The sequence below is a fragment of the Mirounga leonina genome, unplaced genomic scaffold (assembly GCF_011800145.1).
Source record: "Mirounga leonina isolate KUSES-001 unplaced genomic scaffold, KU_Mleo_1.0 Mir_174, whole genome shotgun sequence".
NCBI classification, from domain to species: domain Eukaryota; kingdom Metazoa; phylum Chordata; class Mammalia; order Carnivora; family Phocidae; genus Mirounga; species Mirounga leonina.
The window spans coordinates 5,650,876-5,669,233 of NW_023270451.1; the positions used below are offsets into that span (position 1 = coordinate 5,650,876).

General features: G+C 40.2%; 1 protein-coding gene across 5 annotated transcripts in view; it reads left to right on the forward strand.

Moving 5' to 3' along the window:
- NAPEPLD (N-acyl phosphatidylethanolamine phospholipase D) overlaps window positions 1–18,358 on the forward strand; it is a 55,115-nt gene that overhangs the window by 20,199 nt on the left and 16,558 nt on the right. For all 5 annotated transcript variants that reach the window (XM_035020417.1, XM_035020415.1, XM_035020414.1 and 2 more), the window contains exon 2: window positions 759–1,065. In XM_035020417.1, coding sequence (XP_034876308.1) covers window positions 772–1,065 — 294 coding nt within the window. In that variant the 5' untranslated portion in view covers window positions 759–771. The remainder of the gene's footprint in view (window positions 1–758; window positions 1,066–18,358) is intronic.

The following is an 18,358-nucleotide window of genomic DNA, read 5'->3' on the forward strand; positions in this document are numbered from 1 at the left end:
ATTTGTATTAGCTTTTGAAAACCTCTCAGTAAGCCTCAGAGACAGGTGCTTTTGTTATCTCCATTTTACAGATGAGGAAATCGAGGCCCAGAGAGGGTAGGAAACTTAACCAAGGTCACTGCACTGTCTTGGCAGTTATAAATCTGAGTTAATTCAAATTGGCATGGTTAAACACTTAAATACATTATCGAAATGTCTCTCCATTAATGTTGTTGTCTCCTTCCCTGGGATCTGAACTCAGTGTGTTTTTTAGGGGAATTGGGAACAGATTATCTTCAAAGTAAAAATGGCTAGGCCTAGTGGAGTTATATGTAAATCACTGGGAGTACTGAGTAATCCTCAAGGAACTAAAGCAGTCCTTCTCACTGTGTGCTTTTAACAATAATATTTTTAAAATTGTATGAAAATATTACAGATTCAGAAAGGTGCTTTAATTGTACAAGATATCATTGAAATGGAAAATTTCCTATGTTTAAATGCTGCCTGGTAGATGGACATTGCTTTGGATTACAGCAGATAAGGAATATTTAAAAGCTTTGGCAGGAATAGGTAAAGCAAACATCTTCTCTATTTAGCAAGGAATAATACTGGATTCAGAAATTGTATTTTGCAGGAAGAAAGCTTGAGCTGATAGAGACATACTGTTTTTATAAGTTTGAGGAAATTTCTACTGGCTAAGAAATAATACTGTGGACGCTGTGTAATAAGTTTTAATGCCTTTATGTTAAAGTATTTTTCCCCCCTTCTGTTTTTTTTAGTTCTGCAAAGGACATGGATGAAAATGAAAGCAGCCAGTCCCTGATGACAAGCAGCCAATATCCTAAAGAAGCAGTAAGAAAACGCCAGAATTCAGCCCGGAGCTCTGTAGGAAGTGATTCTTCTAGGCTTTCCAGGAAAAGTTTCAAACTGGATTACAGACTAGAGGAAGATGTAACTAAATCAAAGAAAGGAAAGGATGGCAGATTTGTCAACCCATGGCCAACTTGGAAAAATCTGTCCATTCCAAATGTTCTCAGATGGCTGATAATGGAAAAAGATCACAGCAGTGTTCCAGGTTCCAAGGAGGTAGCATTTGGTTTTCTTGGGGAGGGGGGGGGCTGCATATTTACTCTTATTATTAATTTTTCTGTGAATTGTATTTTGACACTCAAGTTAGTTATTTGAGCCCCTTTTATATGATAAGGCCTAGGGCTAGGTTCTGGGGAGAAAATTGAATGTAGTGCCCTCGAGTTCATATTTGAGCAACAAAGTACATATATGAATAACCAGTTCCGATCTGGTGGCAACTAGAGGTTGGAATAGAGCGTTGTTGTAGAAGTATGGGAAAGGAAGCAATTGATTCTAGCTGGTGGGGCTGGAGATGGCTTCCCAGAGGAGGTGGTATGATACTTGAGCGGGGCCTAGAAGATGAAAAGTGTTTTGGCAGTGGTTTTCAGGTGGGTGATGGCATGAACAAGGTCATGTCCTGCAAGTGCAGGACATAATACCGTAAAGTAGGAACTTGATGTGTGTTTGGAATATGAATTATGAAGGTTAAGGCATTGCCCAGAGTGTTTGGCTTTTTTTTCCCCCACATCCTTGGATAAAGCTGCTAAAGCTGTAAAAAAAAAAAAAAAAGTCTTCAGATAACCTTTCCAGACCTTTAAAAATTGGCAGTAGGTCGGGCGCCTGGGTGGCTCAGTTGGTTAAGCGACTGCCTTCGGCTCAGGTCATGATCCTGGAGTCCCGGGATCGAGTCCCGCATCGGGCTCCCTGCTCGGCGGGGAGTCTGCTTCTCCCTCTGACCCTCCCCCCTCTCATGTGCTCTCTGTCTCTCATTCTCTCTTCTCGCAAATAAATTAAAAAAAAAAAAAAATCTTAAAAAAAAGAAAGATTTAAAAAAATTGGCAGTAGGTCACTGACCTTTAAATATGTGAGTTTTACCTAGGATCAAACTTACTAACATTTGGCATACAGTTTATTGGAGCAGTGTAATTATATTTGCCAGGGGGTAGGTAACAATGAATAGCAAGAGCCTTTTTTCCCCCTCTTCCTCCACCTTTCTTAATTTCTTGCCCCTCTCCGCCACCTGTCTCCCCTGTCCTGCCAGGCTTTGTGGGGAGTGGGGAGAGACGGAACTTGATGTTGGAAGTGGGGGATGGGATGAAAAGAGTGGGGCATCCTTGACGGCTTGATCTGTGGTGGGAAGGGCAACAGGGGTGGAGGTGGTTGGGGAATGGGGGGTGGGGTGATGGTGGTAGATCTTTCACCTTGGTAAATGTTTCTTTTCCTTTTTTTTTTTTTTTTTTTTTAAAGGATATGGGATTAACAAAAAAAAAAAAGACCCTGATGTTTTCGCTTTGATGCTAAGGAATGTTCACAGTATTAATCGTAGTTAACAAATTGATTAATGTAAATAATACTTTTCCAACACCTTATTAGAATGAGGCAGGGCATTAATAGATAAAACCTTACTACATGTTTCAGTTTCGAGAATGGGAGGAACAAGAACCCCCCACACACACTTGTTTTCTCCTTCTGGAGAACCCATATGAAGAGCAACATGGAACGTAGCTGTGAAGAGGAGGGTAGGGCTGGAGGCCAAGATGGATAGTCTACCTCTTTGGGGTATATTTCTTCCCCCTTTTTTTTTTTTTTAAGAATTTATTTATTTATTTAGAATGCACGTGTGCACGAGTTGGGGGCGGGGCAGAGGGAGAGAAAGAATCCCAAGGAGACTCGGCACTGAGTGCAGGCCCAACATGAGGCTCAATCTCATGACCCTGAGATCATGACCTGAGCCGAAATCAAGAGTCAGACACTGAACTGATGGAGCCACCCAAGCGCCCTTCTTCGGTTTTCTGAGCCACAGGTTCTAAAACTGCAGAAGTAAACAATGGTAACTTTAGTTTTGTTTTATTTCACGTGGGAAATGAGTGATCACATGAAAGCAGAAATACATCTGTGCATTCTAAGGATTTGGAGATAATCTAGAAATTGGGTTGAATCTCTGAGAACTTGCCAGGTTAGTGGTTCTGAAACTCTTTTCAATCCTGACCCCTTTTGAAATCTCATGAAAGCTGTGGGCCCTTTACTATAATTTCATCGAGTTCGTGGACCCTCTCAGGCCCTTCCAGTAACTCATTCATTCACTCATTCATTCATTTGGTGAGTATTTATTGAGCACCTGCTGTGGGCGAGGCACACAGTTCTAGGTGGTAGAGCTAGAACCATCAACACAGCAGAAAGACACCCAGACATTCTTAGACCTTAGGTTTAGCGGAAGAGAGAAACCATAAACAGATGGGTAAATTATATGGTATATTAAAACATGACTAGTGCTTTGAAGAATAATAAAGCAGAGAAGGAAATTAGGGGGTGAGAGCTGCATTTTTTAATGAAGTGTAAGTTTTTTTTTTTAAAGGCAGGAGATTTTTAATTTTTAAAATTTTTACTTTTTTTAAACATTTATTCATTTTAGAGAGAGTGTGGGGGAGGAGCAGAGGGAGAGGGGGAGAGAAGCTCAAGCAGACGCCATGCTGAGTGTGGAGCCCAAACAGGGGCTCGATCTCATGACCTATGAGATCATGACTCGAGCTGAAACCAAGAGTCAGATGGTCAACAGATTACGCCACCCAGGTGCCCCAGCAGGAGATTTATTAAATTGAAGTATAGTTGACATATAATATTAGTCTGAGGTGTATAACATAGTGATCTGACAGTTATATTCTTTACTCAGTGCTCACCATGATAAGTGTAGTTACCCACTGTCACCACACAAAGTTATTACAATATTATTGACTATATTCACTATGCTATACTTTTCATTTCCATGACTTAATTTAATTTATTTTATTTTTGGGGGGGGAGGGGCGTAGGGAGAGAATCTCGAGCAGGCTCCATATCACCCAGTCTGGAGCCTGATATGGGGCTCGATCCCATCACCCTGAGATCAGGACCTGAGCCAAAATCAGGAGTTGGACCCTCAACCGACTGAGCCACCGAGGTGCCCCCCCATGACTTAATTTATTTTACAACTAGAAGTTTGTACCTCTCAATTCCCTTCATCCATTCACCATTCCCCTCCACACTTCTCTCTGGCAACCTCTGATTTGTTCTCTGTATGTATGAGTCTGTTTCTTCTTAAGTTTACTTGTTTGTTCACGTGTCTTGTTTTTTAGATTCTACATATGGGTGAAATCATATGGTATTTGTCTTTCTCTGTCCAACTTATTTCACAGTGCTAGTAACAGTCTTGTCTTTGCAAGAGAAAAAGGCATATGACCTGAGAACAAAGCCATCAAAACATTGCCAAGTAACAATATTATTATTTGCAGCATAGAACAAACAGAAGCATATGCAGAATCTACTTGAAAACCCTTCTTGTGTTATTTTTTGAAATCACGTCCTCTGATTATTGGCTCAAAAAGCTGAGATCAGGATGAGTCTTAGCAGGTATTAAATGCAACTCTCACAACAGAAACCAGCAAACATCCTTCAAAATGAAATTAACCAATCACCTGTTGATGGACACTTAGGTTGCTTCCGTATCTTGCCTATTGTAAATATAGTTTACCTTTGAATACAGATAGCATACAATGTATGTGTTAATCGACTATTTATGTTATCAGTAAGGCTTCTGCTCAACAGTAGGCTATTACTAATTAAATTTTGGGGATGTCAAAAATAATACAGGGGTTTTTGACTGTGCAGAGATCAGTCGCGCTAACCTTCACATTGTTCAAGGGTCAGTGACAATACTGCGGTAAATATAGGTGTGCATAATATCTTTTTAAATCAGTGTTTTCATTTTCTTCAGATAAATACCCAGAAGTAGAATTATTGGGTCATATGGTATTTCTATTTTTAATTTTTTAGGGAACCTCCATACTGTTTTCCATAATGGTTGCACCAATTTACAATCCGACCAGCAGTGCGTGAGAGTTACCTTTTCTCCACATCCTTACCAAAGCTTGTTATTGTCTTTTTGATACTAGCCATTCTGACTGGTGGGAGATGATATCTTACTGTGGTTTTGGTTTGCATTTCCCTGATGATGAGTGATGTTGAGTATTCTGTATTTTCATGTGCCTGTTGGTCATCTGTATGTTTTCTTGGAAAATGTCTATTCAGGTCCTCTGTGCATTTTTAAATTGGATTATTAGGTTTTTGCTGTTGGGTTGTATGGATTCTTTATGTATTTTGGATGGTTTTATTTATTTATTTATTTATTTATTTTTTAAAGATTTTATTTATTTATTTGAGAGAGAGGATGAGAGGAGAGAGAGAGCACATGAGAGGGGGGAGAGTCAGAGGGAGAAGCAGACTCCCTGCCGAGCAGGGAGCCCGATGCGGGACTCGATCCCGGGACTCCAGGATCATGACCTGAGCCGAAGGCAGTCGCCCAACCAACTGAGCCACCCAGGCGCCCTGTATTTTGGATGTTAATCCCTTATCAGGTATATCATTTGCAAAGATCTTCTATTCAGTAGGTTGCCTTTTTGTTTTGTTGATGGTTTACTTTTGCTATGCAAAAGCCTTTTAGTTGGATGTAGTCCCAATTGATTTAGTCGTGGAAGATTGTATGTATCTAGGAATATATCCATTTCTTCTAGGTCGTCCAATATGTTGGATGTAATTTTTTGTAGTAGTCTCTTATCCTTTGTATTTCTGTGTTGTCTGTTTTAACTTCTCTTTCATTTTTGGTTTTATTTGAGACTTCTTTTTTTGTTAATGATTCTGTTAATGTTAAAGATTTGTCAGTTTTGCCTTTTTTTTTTTTAAGAACAAACTTTGTTTCATTGATCTTTTATTTTTTAAGTGTCTATTTTCATTTATTTCTGCTCTGATCTTTCTTGTGTCATCAGAGCTGCTGTTTCCTTATTTATTTATTTTTTAAGATTTTATTTATTTATTTGACAGAGACAGAGATAGCGAGAGCAGGAACACAAGCAGTGGGAGTGGGAGAGGGAGAGGGAGAAGCAGGCTTCCCTCGGAGCAGGGAGCCCTATGCGGGGCTCGATCCCAGGACCCTGGGATCATGACCTGAGCCGAAGGCAGCCACTTAACGACTGAGCCACCCAGCGCCCCTCCTTATTTTCTTTCCAGATGATCTATCCATTGATATTAGTTGGTGTTAAAGTCCTTTAGTATTAGTGTGTTACTGTCAGTTTCTCACTTTACATCCATTAATATTTGTTTTATATATTCAGGTGTTCCTGTGTTGGGTGCATAAATATTTATAGTTGTTATAGCATCTTGTGGGATTGAGCCCCTTATTATTATGTAATTGCCCTCTGTCTCTTGCTACAGTCTTTGTTTTAAATTCTATTTTGACTGATAGAAACACTGTACCCCAGTTCCACACCCCCTCACTTCCCTTTGCATGGAAATTCTTTTTCCATCCCCTCACTTCCAGTCTGTATGTGTCTGCATGAGTCTCTTGTAGGCAGCAGATCGGTGGGGCTTGTTTTTGTTTTTTAAAGATTTTATTTGGAAAAGAGCACACAGGTGAGCATGAGTGGGGGAGGGGCAGAGGGAGAAGCAGACTCCCTGCTGAGCAGGGAGCCTGATGCGGGACTCAATCCCAGGACCCCGGGATCATGACCTGAGCCGAAGGCAGATGCTTAACCAACTGAGCCACCCATGCACCCTTTGTTTTTTTTTTTTTTTCTTAATCCATTCTGTCACCCTGTCTTTTGATTGGAGCATTCAGACCATTTACATTTAAAGACATTGATAGGTATGTACCTACTGCCATTTTGTTAATTGTTTGCTGGTTGATTTTGTAGTTTCCTGTTCTTTTCCCCTCTTGCTCTTTCCTTGTGGTTTAGTGATTTTCATTAATTATGCTTGGATTCCATTCTCTCTTTCTCTCTCTCTCTCTTTATATTACAGGTTTTTGTTTGGTGGTTACCAGGAAGCTTATGAATAACATTCTGTGTATCTAGCAGTCTGTATTAAGTTGATTTCACTTAAGTCTGAACACATTCTAAAAGCGCTGTTTTTTTTATTCCCTTCCACATTTTATGTATGTCACATCATATTTTACATCTTATTTTGTGTGTCCCTTGACTCATTTTTATAGATGTAATTGATTTTACTGCTTTTGTCTTTTAACTGTCATACTAGCTTTATAACTAATTGATATACTACCTTTACTATGTGTTTGCTTTTACCAGTGAAGTTTTCCTTTCACAATTTTCTTCTAGTTACAGCCTTCTCTTTCCACTGAAAGAATTCCCTTTAACATTTCTTGTAAGGCCGGTTTAGTGGTGATGAACTCCTTCAATTTGTTTGTCTTGTAAACTCTCTATTCTCTCTTTCCATTCTGAATGATAACCTTGCTGGGTACAGTATTCTTAGTTGTAGGGTTTTTTTTCTTTCAGCTCTTTGAATATATGTTGCCACTCCCTTCTGGTCTGCAAAGTTTCTGAAAAATAAGCTGATAGGCTGATAGCCATATGGGCTTTCCCTTGTATGTAACTGTTTGCTTTTCTCTTGCTGCTTTTAAGATTCTCTGTATTTAATTTTTGGCATTTTAATTGTATGTGTCTTTCATCTTGTTTGGGGTTCTCTATGCCTCATGGACCTGGATGTCTGTTTTTTTCCCCCAGGTTCGGGCAGTTTTCAGGTATTATTTCTTCAAATAAATTTTCTGCCTCTTGCTATTTTCTCTGGGAGAATGTTATTATACTTGATGGTGTCACTTTTCTCTTTTTGGTGTTCACTTGGTTGCTTTCTGTGACCCTGTCTTCCAGATCATTGGTCTGTTCTTCTACATTCTTTAAACTGCTGTTGACCCTCTAGTGTATTTTTGAGTTACTATATTTTTCAGTTCTGACTTGTTCTTTTTTTTTTTTTTTTTTATCCATTTGTTGAAGTTCTCACTGAGTTCATCCATTCTTCTCTCTAGTTCAGTGAACATCTTTATGACCATTACTTTGAACTCTTTATCAGGTAGATTGTATATTGGCATTTGTTCTCTTTTTCTGGGGTTTTGTCTTGATTTATCATTTCGATCACATTCCTCTGTCGCTGTGTTTTTGTCTGACTCTCTATGTCTTTTCTGTGAAGTGGGTCAGCTGTGTCTCCTGGTCTTGAAAGTAGTGGCCTTATGTAGAAGGTGTTCTGTGGTGCCCAGTAGTGCAGTAGCCCCTGGTCACCAGAATCAGGTCCTCCAGGGTGTTTCCTGTTTGGGCTGCGTATGCCCTCCTGTTGTGGTAGGGCTGCTACGGCTATGGGTGCACTGCTCAGTGGGGTCAGCCTTGCTGTCTGCAAAGACCAGCTAGGACTCTTGTGACTGCCTTGTTTGGCAGGGTTTGCCCCCTACACCACTGATTGAGAGGCCTGGCGGCAGCCTCTGCCAACATGTAACTAGATGCAACCAGCTCCTCCGTCCTGAGGGGATTGCTCTGGAAGGTGGGGGTCTTGGCTGAGGCTGACCACAGGTGTGCAAGGGTGATGGTGTCTTTGGAGGGGCAGTGGTCCCAGCTGGGTCTGCCTACCAGCTACGGTGTACGGCAGTAGGCACTCTAGATGTATGCTGGGTCTGATTGAGGCCTGCTGCTGGTGTGGTTGGATGGGGCCAGCAAGGGTGTGTTAGATGGGGTGGGTCTGCAGGGGAACACCTGTGTGGGGCAAGCAGTGCTAGGTAGAGGGAGAGTGTCAGAACTGGTTCTCACGAGTGTCTGGCTAGTTAGGCAGAATGAAGGCAGAATGAAGGCAAGAAAAATGGCATCCAGCAGTACCCCTGTTCCCAGAGAAAGCTCCTGCAGATCCTTGCCTCTCTGGCACACATCCTAAAATTAGTCAGTAAATCTCCTTCTGGTATACCTCAGGCACTTTTCCAACTGCTGCTTCCGTGCTGTGTTGGGTTGCACGATATAGTGTACTGGCCCTTTAAAAGTAGGGACTCTGGTTCCCGTCTCTCTCTGGCTGTCTTGGAGCCCTGCTGATTTTCAAAGCTCTTGGAGCTAAGCCCCTGATTTTCAAGGCCGGACATGGAGACTCCTCTTCCTGGTGCAGGTTCCCAGGGCTGGGGGTGCCTGATTTGAAGCTTGACCCCCCACTTCTCAAGGAGTGCCTTCCTGCCTGTGATCTCTCTCCCTTTTGTGGGTTGCTGCCATGCAGGATTTTGGTTCCCGCCTGGGTCGCTTCCTCTCCTGCCCTTTTTTATTTTTATTTTATTTATTTATTTGTATGTTTGCTTTGTTTTTGTTTTGTTATGTTAATCACCATACATTACATCATTAGTTTTTGATGTGTTCCATGATTCATTGTTTGCGTATAACACCCAGTGCTCCATGCAGAACGTGCCCTCTTTAATACCCATCACCGGGCTAACCCATCCCCCCACCCCCATCCCCTCTAGAACCCTCAGTTTGTTTCTCAGAGTTCATAGTCTCTCATGGTTCATCTCCCCTTCCAGTCTCCTGCCCTTCTTGATGTGGTCTTTTCTTTATGTCCTTTGCTGTGGAAGATCTGCTCTGCCCTTCTCAGGCTGTTTTCAGAGTGAGTTGCATTATGTGTAGTTGTTGCCTTCGTGTGTTTATGGGAGGAGGTGATCCTTGGATCCTTTTATTCTGCCATCTTCTTTAGCGCCCCCTCCCTTTTTTTTAATAGAAAATGTCAAAGGAGGGATGCCTGGGTGGCTCAATCGGTTAAGCATCTGACTGTTGATTTCATCTCAGGTCATGATCTTGGGGTCATGAGATTGAGCCCCACTCGAGGCTCTGTGCTGAACGTGGAGCCTGCTTGAGATTCTCTCCCTCCCCCTCCATCCCCCCCCCCGCCCCTCCTTGTAGTCCCTCCCCGGGCGCTCTCTTTCAAAAAAAAAAAAAAAAAAAGGAAAGAAAGAAAATGTTAAAGGAAGTCTGGGTATGTACCACTTACATGCAGGAGAGACATCTTTTTTTTTTTTTTTTTTAAAGATTTTATTTATTTGACAGACACAGCGAGAGAGGGAACACAAGCAGGGGGAGTGGGAGAGGGAGAAGCAGGCTTCCCGCCAAGCAGGGAGCCCGATGCAGGGCTCGATCCCAGGACCCTGAAATCATGACCTGAGCCGAAGGCAGACGCTTAACGACTGAGCCACCCAGGCGCCCCGAGAGAGAGACATCTTATTCTAACTTAAATTTTATTTTTTTCTTACCTACATCTTGTTTCCAGTTAAAGCTAAGAACTAGATCAAATGCATGTTGACTTCTTTTATTTGCACATGTAACTGTAACTCCATATTTAATCCCTTTAAATTGTCCAAGTTATTAACTCTTACCAACTCCTAAATATGATAGAGTTCCACATTTTCCAGGAAAAAAAAGAAAACCATGTAAAGAACACCTGCTTCAGATCATTGGGTCAATTCAGAATTTAATCAGGTTTCTGGAAATTGTTTTTGTTAGACATTGGCAGGGGCTAAAGTTGAATAAAACTTTTTTGGGGGAAGGAAACAGGCTAATATATAGATAGGATTATAATTACTGTTATACAGTTTATATCATTATAGTATATTGATTTAGGTTTATACATATGAAAATATTTTGGAAGGAAGATAAAGTATAAAAGAACAGGTCTAAGTAAAATGAAAATTGGTCACTAGCAGAGCTAAACAATTTAGTTGGCTGGTCAGAAAACTGTTTCTTTACTTGGACCATTTCTGATATTTGCCTTATCTGGGTCTTTATTTTTTTTTTTTAAAGATTTTTTATTTATTTATTTGAGAGAGAGAGAATGAGAGAGAGCACATGAGGGGGGAGGGTCAGAGGGAGAAGCAGACTCCCCGCCGAGCAGGGAGCCCGATGCGGGACTCGATTCCGGGACTCCAGGATCATGACCTGAGCCGAAGGCAGTCGCTTAACCAACTGAGCCACCCAGGCGCCCTTATCTGGGTCTTTATAGCAGCTGTGCCCACCCGTTCACAAACTTCACACTGTCCAGATGCTGTCTTTGCTTTGTGCTGTTGGAATCGGGTCAGCAACTTTGGTTGATGTTGCTGATCATCTTCACCAGTAGTAAGGGGAGAGGAGACGATTGGAGAATTTCAAAGAAGGAGGGAGGCAGAACCTCCTGCGGTTCATTAGTTGGAGGAGGCTGTCCTTACCAGTCACTACTATTCACGTGAGTGGGGGACAGTCAGATGAGAGTGTGAGAGAGACATGGAACTGAGGCAGCGCGTCATGGACTGGTAGGAAAAGTGGGACACCAGGAGTCTGGGACCCAGGCTCAGGTTCAGGATACTGACTGAGGATGTGGCTTTATCTCTGTCGCAATCTCTAAAGGCACTCTTTTTTTTTTTTGTCCATAGAGTTAGGTTAAGGCAGTTTAGGTCACCAGGATTGTTTTGAGGTTCACATGATGCATGAAAGTACTTTGAAAATATAATGCACTCTTCAGATGTATAATATGGAAGAACAGAGTGGTGTCCTTTGAAAAAGTGAAAAATAGCAATTACATCTCTGCTATAGTATGCTAACAGGTTGCTTTTTTTATCTTTATAGAAAAATACATGTACACAGTGTTTAAGAAGTCATAGTGCTGAAAGGCTCATCAGAAAAATACCAGTCCTCTAACCAGCCCCTGTCACCTGTCCCCCTCTCTGGAGGCAACGGCTTGCAGACCTTTTGAGTTGTTGCCTTGGTAGCTTACCTTCATCTTTATTTCTTTTAATTTGATTGTAGTAAGAACACTTAATTGAGATCTATCCTCTTGTATTTTTTTTTTTTTACTGTTTTTTTAAATGCAATTAATGAACATAATGCATTATTGGTTTCAGAGGTACAGGTCAGTGATTCATCAGTCTTATATAATACCCGGTGCTCATTACATCACGTGCCCTCCTTAATGTCCATACCGTCTTGAATTTTTAAGTGTGCAGTACGTTGCTGGTCACCAGAGGCGCGGTGTGTCACGTAGCTCTAGGGTTTCCTCATCCTGCTTAACTGGAACCGTAGGCCTGGTGCTAGAAACTGTGAATTTCCCTCACGCCTCAGCCCCTGGCCACCGTCATCCCACTTTCTGATTCTGTGAATTTAACTGCTTAGCTCCCAACACGTGGACCCATGCGGTGTGTCTGTGTTCCTTCACGTTCACGTCCGCTGTAACCCCCTCTGTACCCCTCCCCGCCTCTCCCGCGTGGGTCAACTTGACCTTCCCCTTTGCTGTGTGCTCTGCCGTCTTTCTCTCCCTGGTTTTCACTGACGAACCAAGCAGTGTACCGTGGCCGGTCTCCTTTCTTACATGCTCTTTCCCCCTGGGGTTAACGATAACCTCGTTTTTCTGCTTAATAACTTGGGATGTATTTATGACTAATCACCCCCTCCCCCCCAGTCCTTCTCAGTGGCTTTCCTGGGAGAGACTCCAAGCTGGTCTCTCAGCGCCAGGTTCTTTGTGGGCCAACAGCCCTCCCATTTGCCTGCACGCTTCCGCCCTGGAGTCTCCTTCACCACCGTCCCGGGCCCCTTTGCCTCCTCCGTGCTGGCTCTGTTTCCTGCACCCCACTTGTTCCTCTTTCTTGGCTGTATTCTCATTTCAGTGGAGCGCATTCCTAATCAGCCTCCTGAGAGAAGGGTGCCTGGACAGTCAGTGTTTTGAGAACTTGCTTTCCGAACTGTCTTTATTATTATTACTTTTTTGCCGTTTTGTTAATTGGCGTTACGTTTCAGGTATGCGACACTGTGACTTGACACCTTAGACGTAACGCTATGCTCAGGGCACTGTAGCTACCATCCGTCCCTGCAGAGTGCTATCACTCTGTCACCGGCCATATTCCCTCCGTTGCACCTTCTGTTCCTGTGACTTACTCACTCCGTGACTGGAAGCCCGTATCTCCCTCTCCCCGCGCCCGTTTTGCTCCTCCTCCCAACCCCTCACCTCTGGCAGCCATCAGTTTGTTCTCTGTATTTACTGGTCTGTTTCTCCTTTTTGTTTGTTTATTCCTTTTTTTTTTTTTTTAGATTCTACATATAAGGAAGTCATGTGGTGTTTGTCTTTCTCTATTTCCCTTAGCATAATACCCTCTAGGTCCATCCCTGTTGTCGTAAATGGCAAGATCTCATTCCTTTTTAAGGCTGATTAATAAACCATTGTGTATATATATTCTGTGTTTTCTTTGTCTATTCATTTATCAGTGGACACTTGGGCTGCTTCCATATCTTGACTATTGTGAATAATGCTGCACTGAACATAGGAGTACATTTATCTTTTCACATTCGTGTTTTCGTTTTCTTTGGGTAAATACCCAATAGTGGAATTACTGGATTGTATGATATTTCTATTTTTAATTTTTTAAACACCCTCCATACTGTTTTCCACAGTGACTGCCCCATTTTACATTGCCACCAACAGTGTACGAGGGTTCTCTTTTTTCCACATCCTTGCCAATGTTTGTTATTTGTCTTTTTCATTTTAACCATTCTGACAGGTGTAAGGATATTTCTGTGGTTTGATCTGCATTTCCCTGATCATTATGTTGAGCATCTTTTCGTGTCTACTGGCATTCTGTATATCTTTGGAAAAACATCTATTCAGGCCCTCTGCTCATTTTTTAATTGGATTATTTGTTTTCTTAGTGTTGAATTGTAGAAGTATTTTATATATATTTTGGGTATTAACCCTTTATCAGATATATCATTTGCAAATACCTTTCTTTTCCCATTCAGTAGGTTGCCTTTTCATTTTGTTCATGGTTTCCTTCACTGTGCAAAAGTGTTTTATTTTGGTTTAGTCCCAGTAATCTATTATTGCTTCTCTTTCCCTTGCCCGAGGAGACACATCTAGAAAAATGTTGCTAAGGCAGTTGTCCAAGAGATTACTGCCTATGTTTTCTTCTAGGAGTTATATGGTTTCAGGTCTCACATTTAGGTCTTTAATCCATTTTGAATTTGCTTTTGTATATGGTATAAGAAAGTGGTCTGGTTTCATTTTTTTTTTTTTTGCATGTAGCTGTCCAGTTTTCCCAACACCATTTGTTGAAGAGATTTTCTTTCCCCCCATTTTATATTCTTGCCTCCTTTGTCACAGAGTAATGGACCATGTATGTGTGGGTTTATTTCTGGGCTGTATTCTGTTCTACTGATCCGTACATCTGTTTTAGTGCCAGTACCACACTGTTTTGTTACTATAGTTTTGTAGTATATCTTGAAATCTGGGATTGTGATACCAGCTTTGTCCCTCTTTCTCAAGATTGCCTTGGCTACTTGGGGTCTTTGGTGGTCCCATATAAATTTTAGGGTTATTTTAGTTTTGTGAAAAATATTATTGGTATTTCGATAGGGATTGCATTGATGCTTTGGGTAGTATGGAAACTTAAACATTAGTTCTTTTGATTCATGAGCATGGAATATGTTTCCATTTGTGTCATCTTCAATTTCTTTCATCAATGTTTTATAGTTTTCAGAGTTGAGGTCTTTCATATCGCAGTTAAATTTATTCCTAGGTTTTTTATTCTCTTTGATGCAATTGTAAATGGGATTGTTTTCTTAATTTCTCTTTCTGTTATTTTGTTATTAACATAGAAACACAACAGATTTCTGTGTATCAATTTTGTATCCTGTAACTTCACTGAATTCATTTATTGCTAATAGTTTTTTGATGGAGTCTTTAGGGTTTTCTATATATAGTATCATGTCATCTGCAAATAGTGAAAGTTTTACTTCTTCCTCGCCAATTTGGATGCCTTTTCTTTTTCTTTTCTGATTGCTGTGGCTAGGACTTCCAGCACTGTGTTGAATAAAAGTGGTGAGAATGGCCATCCTTGTCTTGTTCTTGATCTTAGAGGAAAAGCTCTGTTTTTCACTGTTGAGTATAATGTTAGCTGTGGGTTCATCATATTTGGCCCTATTGTGGTGTTGATGTGTGTTCCTTCTAAACCCAGTCTGTTGAGAGTTTTTATCATGATTGGATGTTGAATTTTGTCAAATGCTTTTCCTACCTCTTTTGAAATGATCATATGATTTTATCTTTCATTGTGTTGATGTGGTGGTGTATCATGTTGATTGATTTGAAGACATTGAACCATCCTTGCCTCACAGGTATAAATTCCACTAGATTATGGTGAATAATCCTTTTAATGTATTGTTGAATGTGTTTTGCTAATATTTTTTGAGGCTTTCTTCGTTTATTTTCATCAGGGATATTGGCCTTTTTTTCTTTTTTTGTGGTATCTTTGGTTTTGGTATCAGGGTAATGCTGGCCTCATAGGATGGATTTGGAGGCTTTCCTTCCTCTTTTATTTTTGCAGTAGTTAGAGTAAAATAGATGTTAACTCTTCTTTAAATGTTTGGTAGAATTCATGTGTGAATCCATATGGTCCTGGACTTTTGTTTGTTGGGAATTTTTTGATTACCGATTCAATTTTGTTACCAGTAATTGGTCTGTTCAGATTTTCTATTGCTTCCTGATTAAGTTTTAGAAGATTATATATTTCTAGGAATTTATCCATTTCTTCTAGGTTGTCCAATTTATCAGCATATAATTTTTTGTAGTAGTCTCTTTATACTCCTTTTATATCAGTGTGTTACTTATCTTTTGTTTCTCATTTTGTTTATTTGTGTTCTCTTTTTTTCTTGATGATTCTAGCTGAAGGTTTGTCAATTTTGTTTATGTTTTCAAAGAACCACCTCTTAGTTTTCATTGATCTTTTCTAATTTTTGTCTCTATTTCATTTATTTATACTCTAATCTTTATTATTTCCTCCCCTCTACTAACTTGGGTTTTGTTTGTTCTTTTCTAGTTTCTTTAGGTGTAGTTAGATTGAGATTTTTCTTGTTTCTTGAGATAGTCCTATATTGCTATAAATTTCCTTATTAAAACTGTTTTCTTTGTGTCCCAAAGATTTTGGCCTGTTGTTTTCATTTTCTTTTGTCACCATGTACTTTTTTAAATTCCTGTTTGATTTCTTCATGGACCCATTGGCTGTTTAGTAGAATGCTGTTTAGCCTCCATGTGTTTGTGTTTTATCCAGTATTTTTTTTCTTGGTTTCATTTCCAGTGTCCTATTGGTGGTTAGAAAAGATGCATAATATCATTTCTGTCTTCTTAAATGTATTGACACTTGTTTTGTGGCCTAACATATGATCTGTCCTGGAGAATGTTCTATGTACCCTTGAAAAGAATATATATTGTTTTGGGATGGAATGTTCTGTATATGTATCTCTTTAAGTCTATCTGGTCTAATGTGCCATTCAGAGACACTGGTTCCTTACTGATTTTCTTCTGGATCATCTATTTATTCTTGTAAATGATATGTGAAAGTCCCCTACTACTATGGTATTACTGTCAATTTCTCTCATTATGTCTGTTAATATTTGTTTTATGTATTTAGGTGCTTCGGTGTTGGGTGCACAGGTATCTACAAGTGTTCTATCCTCTTGTTGGATTGACTTCTTAATTATTTTGTAATGACCTCTTTGTTGTTATAGTCTTTCTTTTAAACTCTATTTTGTCTGATATAAATATTGCTACACTGACTTTTTTTTTGTATGGAAAGTCTTTTTCCATCCTTTCACTTTCAGTCTGTTACTGTCTTTAGGTCTGAAGTGAGTCTCTTGTAAGCAGCATATAGGTGGGTCTTGTTTTTTTATCCCTTCTGTCACCCTATGTCTTTTGATTGAAACATTTAGACCATTTACATTTAAAGCCATTATTGCTTGGTGTATGTACTTATTGCCATTTTGTTCTTTGTTTTCTGGTTCTTTTTGTAGTTCTTCTTTGTTTCTTCTTCTCATGCTCTCTTTTCTTGTGACTGGTTACTTTCTGTAGTGTTATGCATGCCTTTCTCCTTTTTGTATAGGTTTTGGGTTTGTGGTTGACATGAGGATCATATATAACATCCTAAGTATATAGCAGTCTCTATTAAGTGATGATCACTTAAGTTAGAACACATTCTAAAAGAAATTCCTTTTTACCAGCCTCCCATGTTTTATGTTTACGTTGTCCTATTTTACATCTTCTTGTTCATAGTTTTCTTACATCTAATTATGGTCTTTTCTTTTCCACTTAAAGAAGCCCCTTTAACATTTAGTGATGATGGACTACTTTAACTTTTTTTGTCTGGGAAACTCTTTATCTTTCTTTATATTCTAACTGATATCCGTGCTGAACAGTGTATTTTGGGTTGTAGTTTTCTCCTTTTAGCTCTTTGAATATGTCATGCCACTCCCTTCTGACCTGCAAAGTTTTTGCTGTGAAATCAGCTGGTAGCCTTATGAAGTTTTTCTTGTATGTAAATTGTCACTTTTGTCTTGCTGTTTTAAAAATTCTTTCTTCATTTCTAACCTTTAACATTTTAATCATATGTTGTGGTGTGGACCTCCTTGGGTTCATCTTTTTTGGAATTTTCTGTGCTTCCTGAACTTGGATGTCTATTTTCTTCCCCAGGTTAGGCAGGTTTTCAACCATTATTTCTTCAAATAATGTTCTTATTTGTTCTCTCTTCTCCTTCTGGAACCCTTAATAGGTGAATGTTTGTTTGCTTGATGTTGTCCAAGTGATACCTTAACCTATCCTCATTTTTTTTTTTTAATATTTTATGTATTTATTTGACAGAGACAAAGTGAGAGAGGGAACACAAGCAGGGAGAGTGGGAGAGGGAGAAGCAGGCTCAATCCCAGGACCATCTGAGCCGAAGGCAGATGCTTAACCGACTGAGCCACCCAGGCGTCCCTATCCTCATTTTTAAAAATTCTTTTTTCCTTTTGCTTTTCAGCGTGGGTGCTTTCCATTACCTTGTCTTCCAGATTATTGATCCCTTTTTCTACATCTGCTAATCTACTCTTGATTTCTTCTAGTGTATTTTTCATTTCATGTATTGTATTCTTTAACTTTGATTGATTTTGGTTTAATATTTTCTGTTGGTTGAAGTTCTCATTGAGTTCCTCCACTCTTCTCTCCAGTTCAGTGAACATCTTTACAGTCATTATTTAAAGTCTTTCTCATGCATATTGCTTATCTCTGTTTCATTTAGATCTTTTTCTGAAGCTTTATCTGAACATATTCTTTCATTTGGAGCATATTCGTATGTCTCCCCATTTTGCTTGACTTTCTGTGTCTAGGAATTAGGCAAAATAGCTACTTCTAAAATTGAAGGAATGGCGTTTGTATGGTTGTCCTCTGTGTAGACTATGTGTCTGGTGACTTTGGCTGGCTGGAGATGTGACTGGCAAGGGGTGGGGGTCCTGGGGCACTCTGTGCTGGGGCTGCCCTGGGAGATGGCTGGAGTGGGGCCAGGGCTCTCCACACAGAAGGTTCCTTGGCAGGGTAGCTGAAGCTGAAATGGGTACAAACAGGGGGGTCCCAGGGCTCTCTGCACAGAGGGCACCTTGGCAGGACAGTTGCAACTAAAGTGCATGTTGGCCGGGGGGGGCCCTAGGCTCTCTGTGCA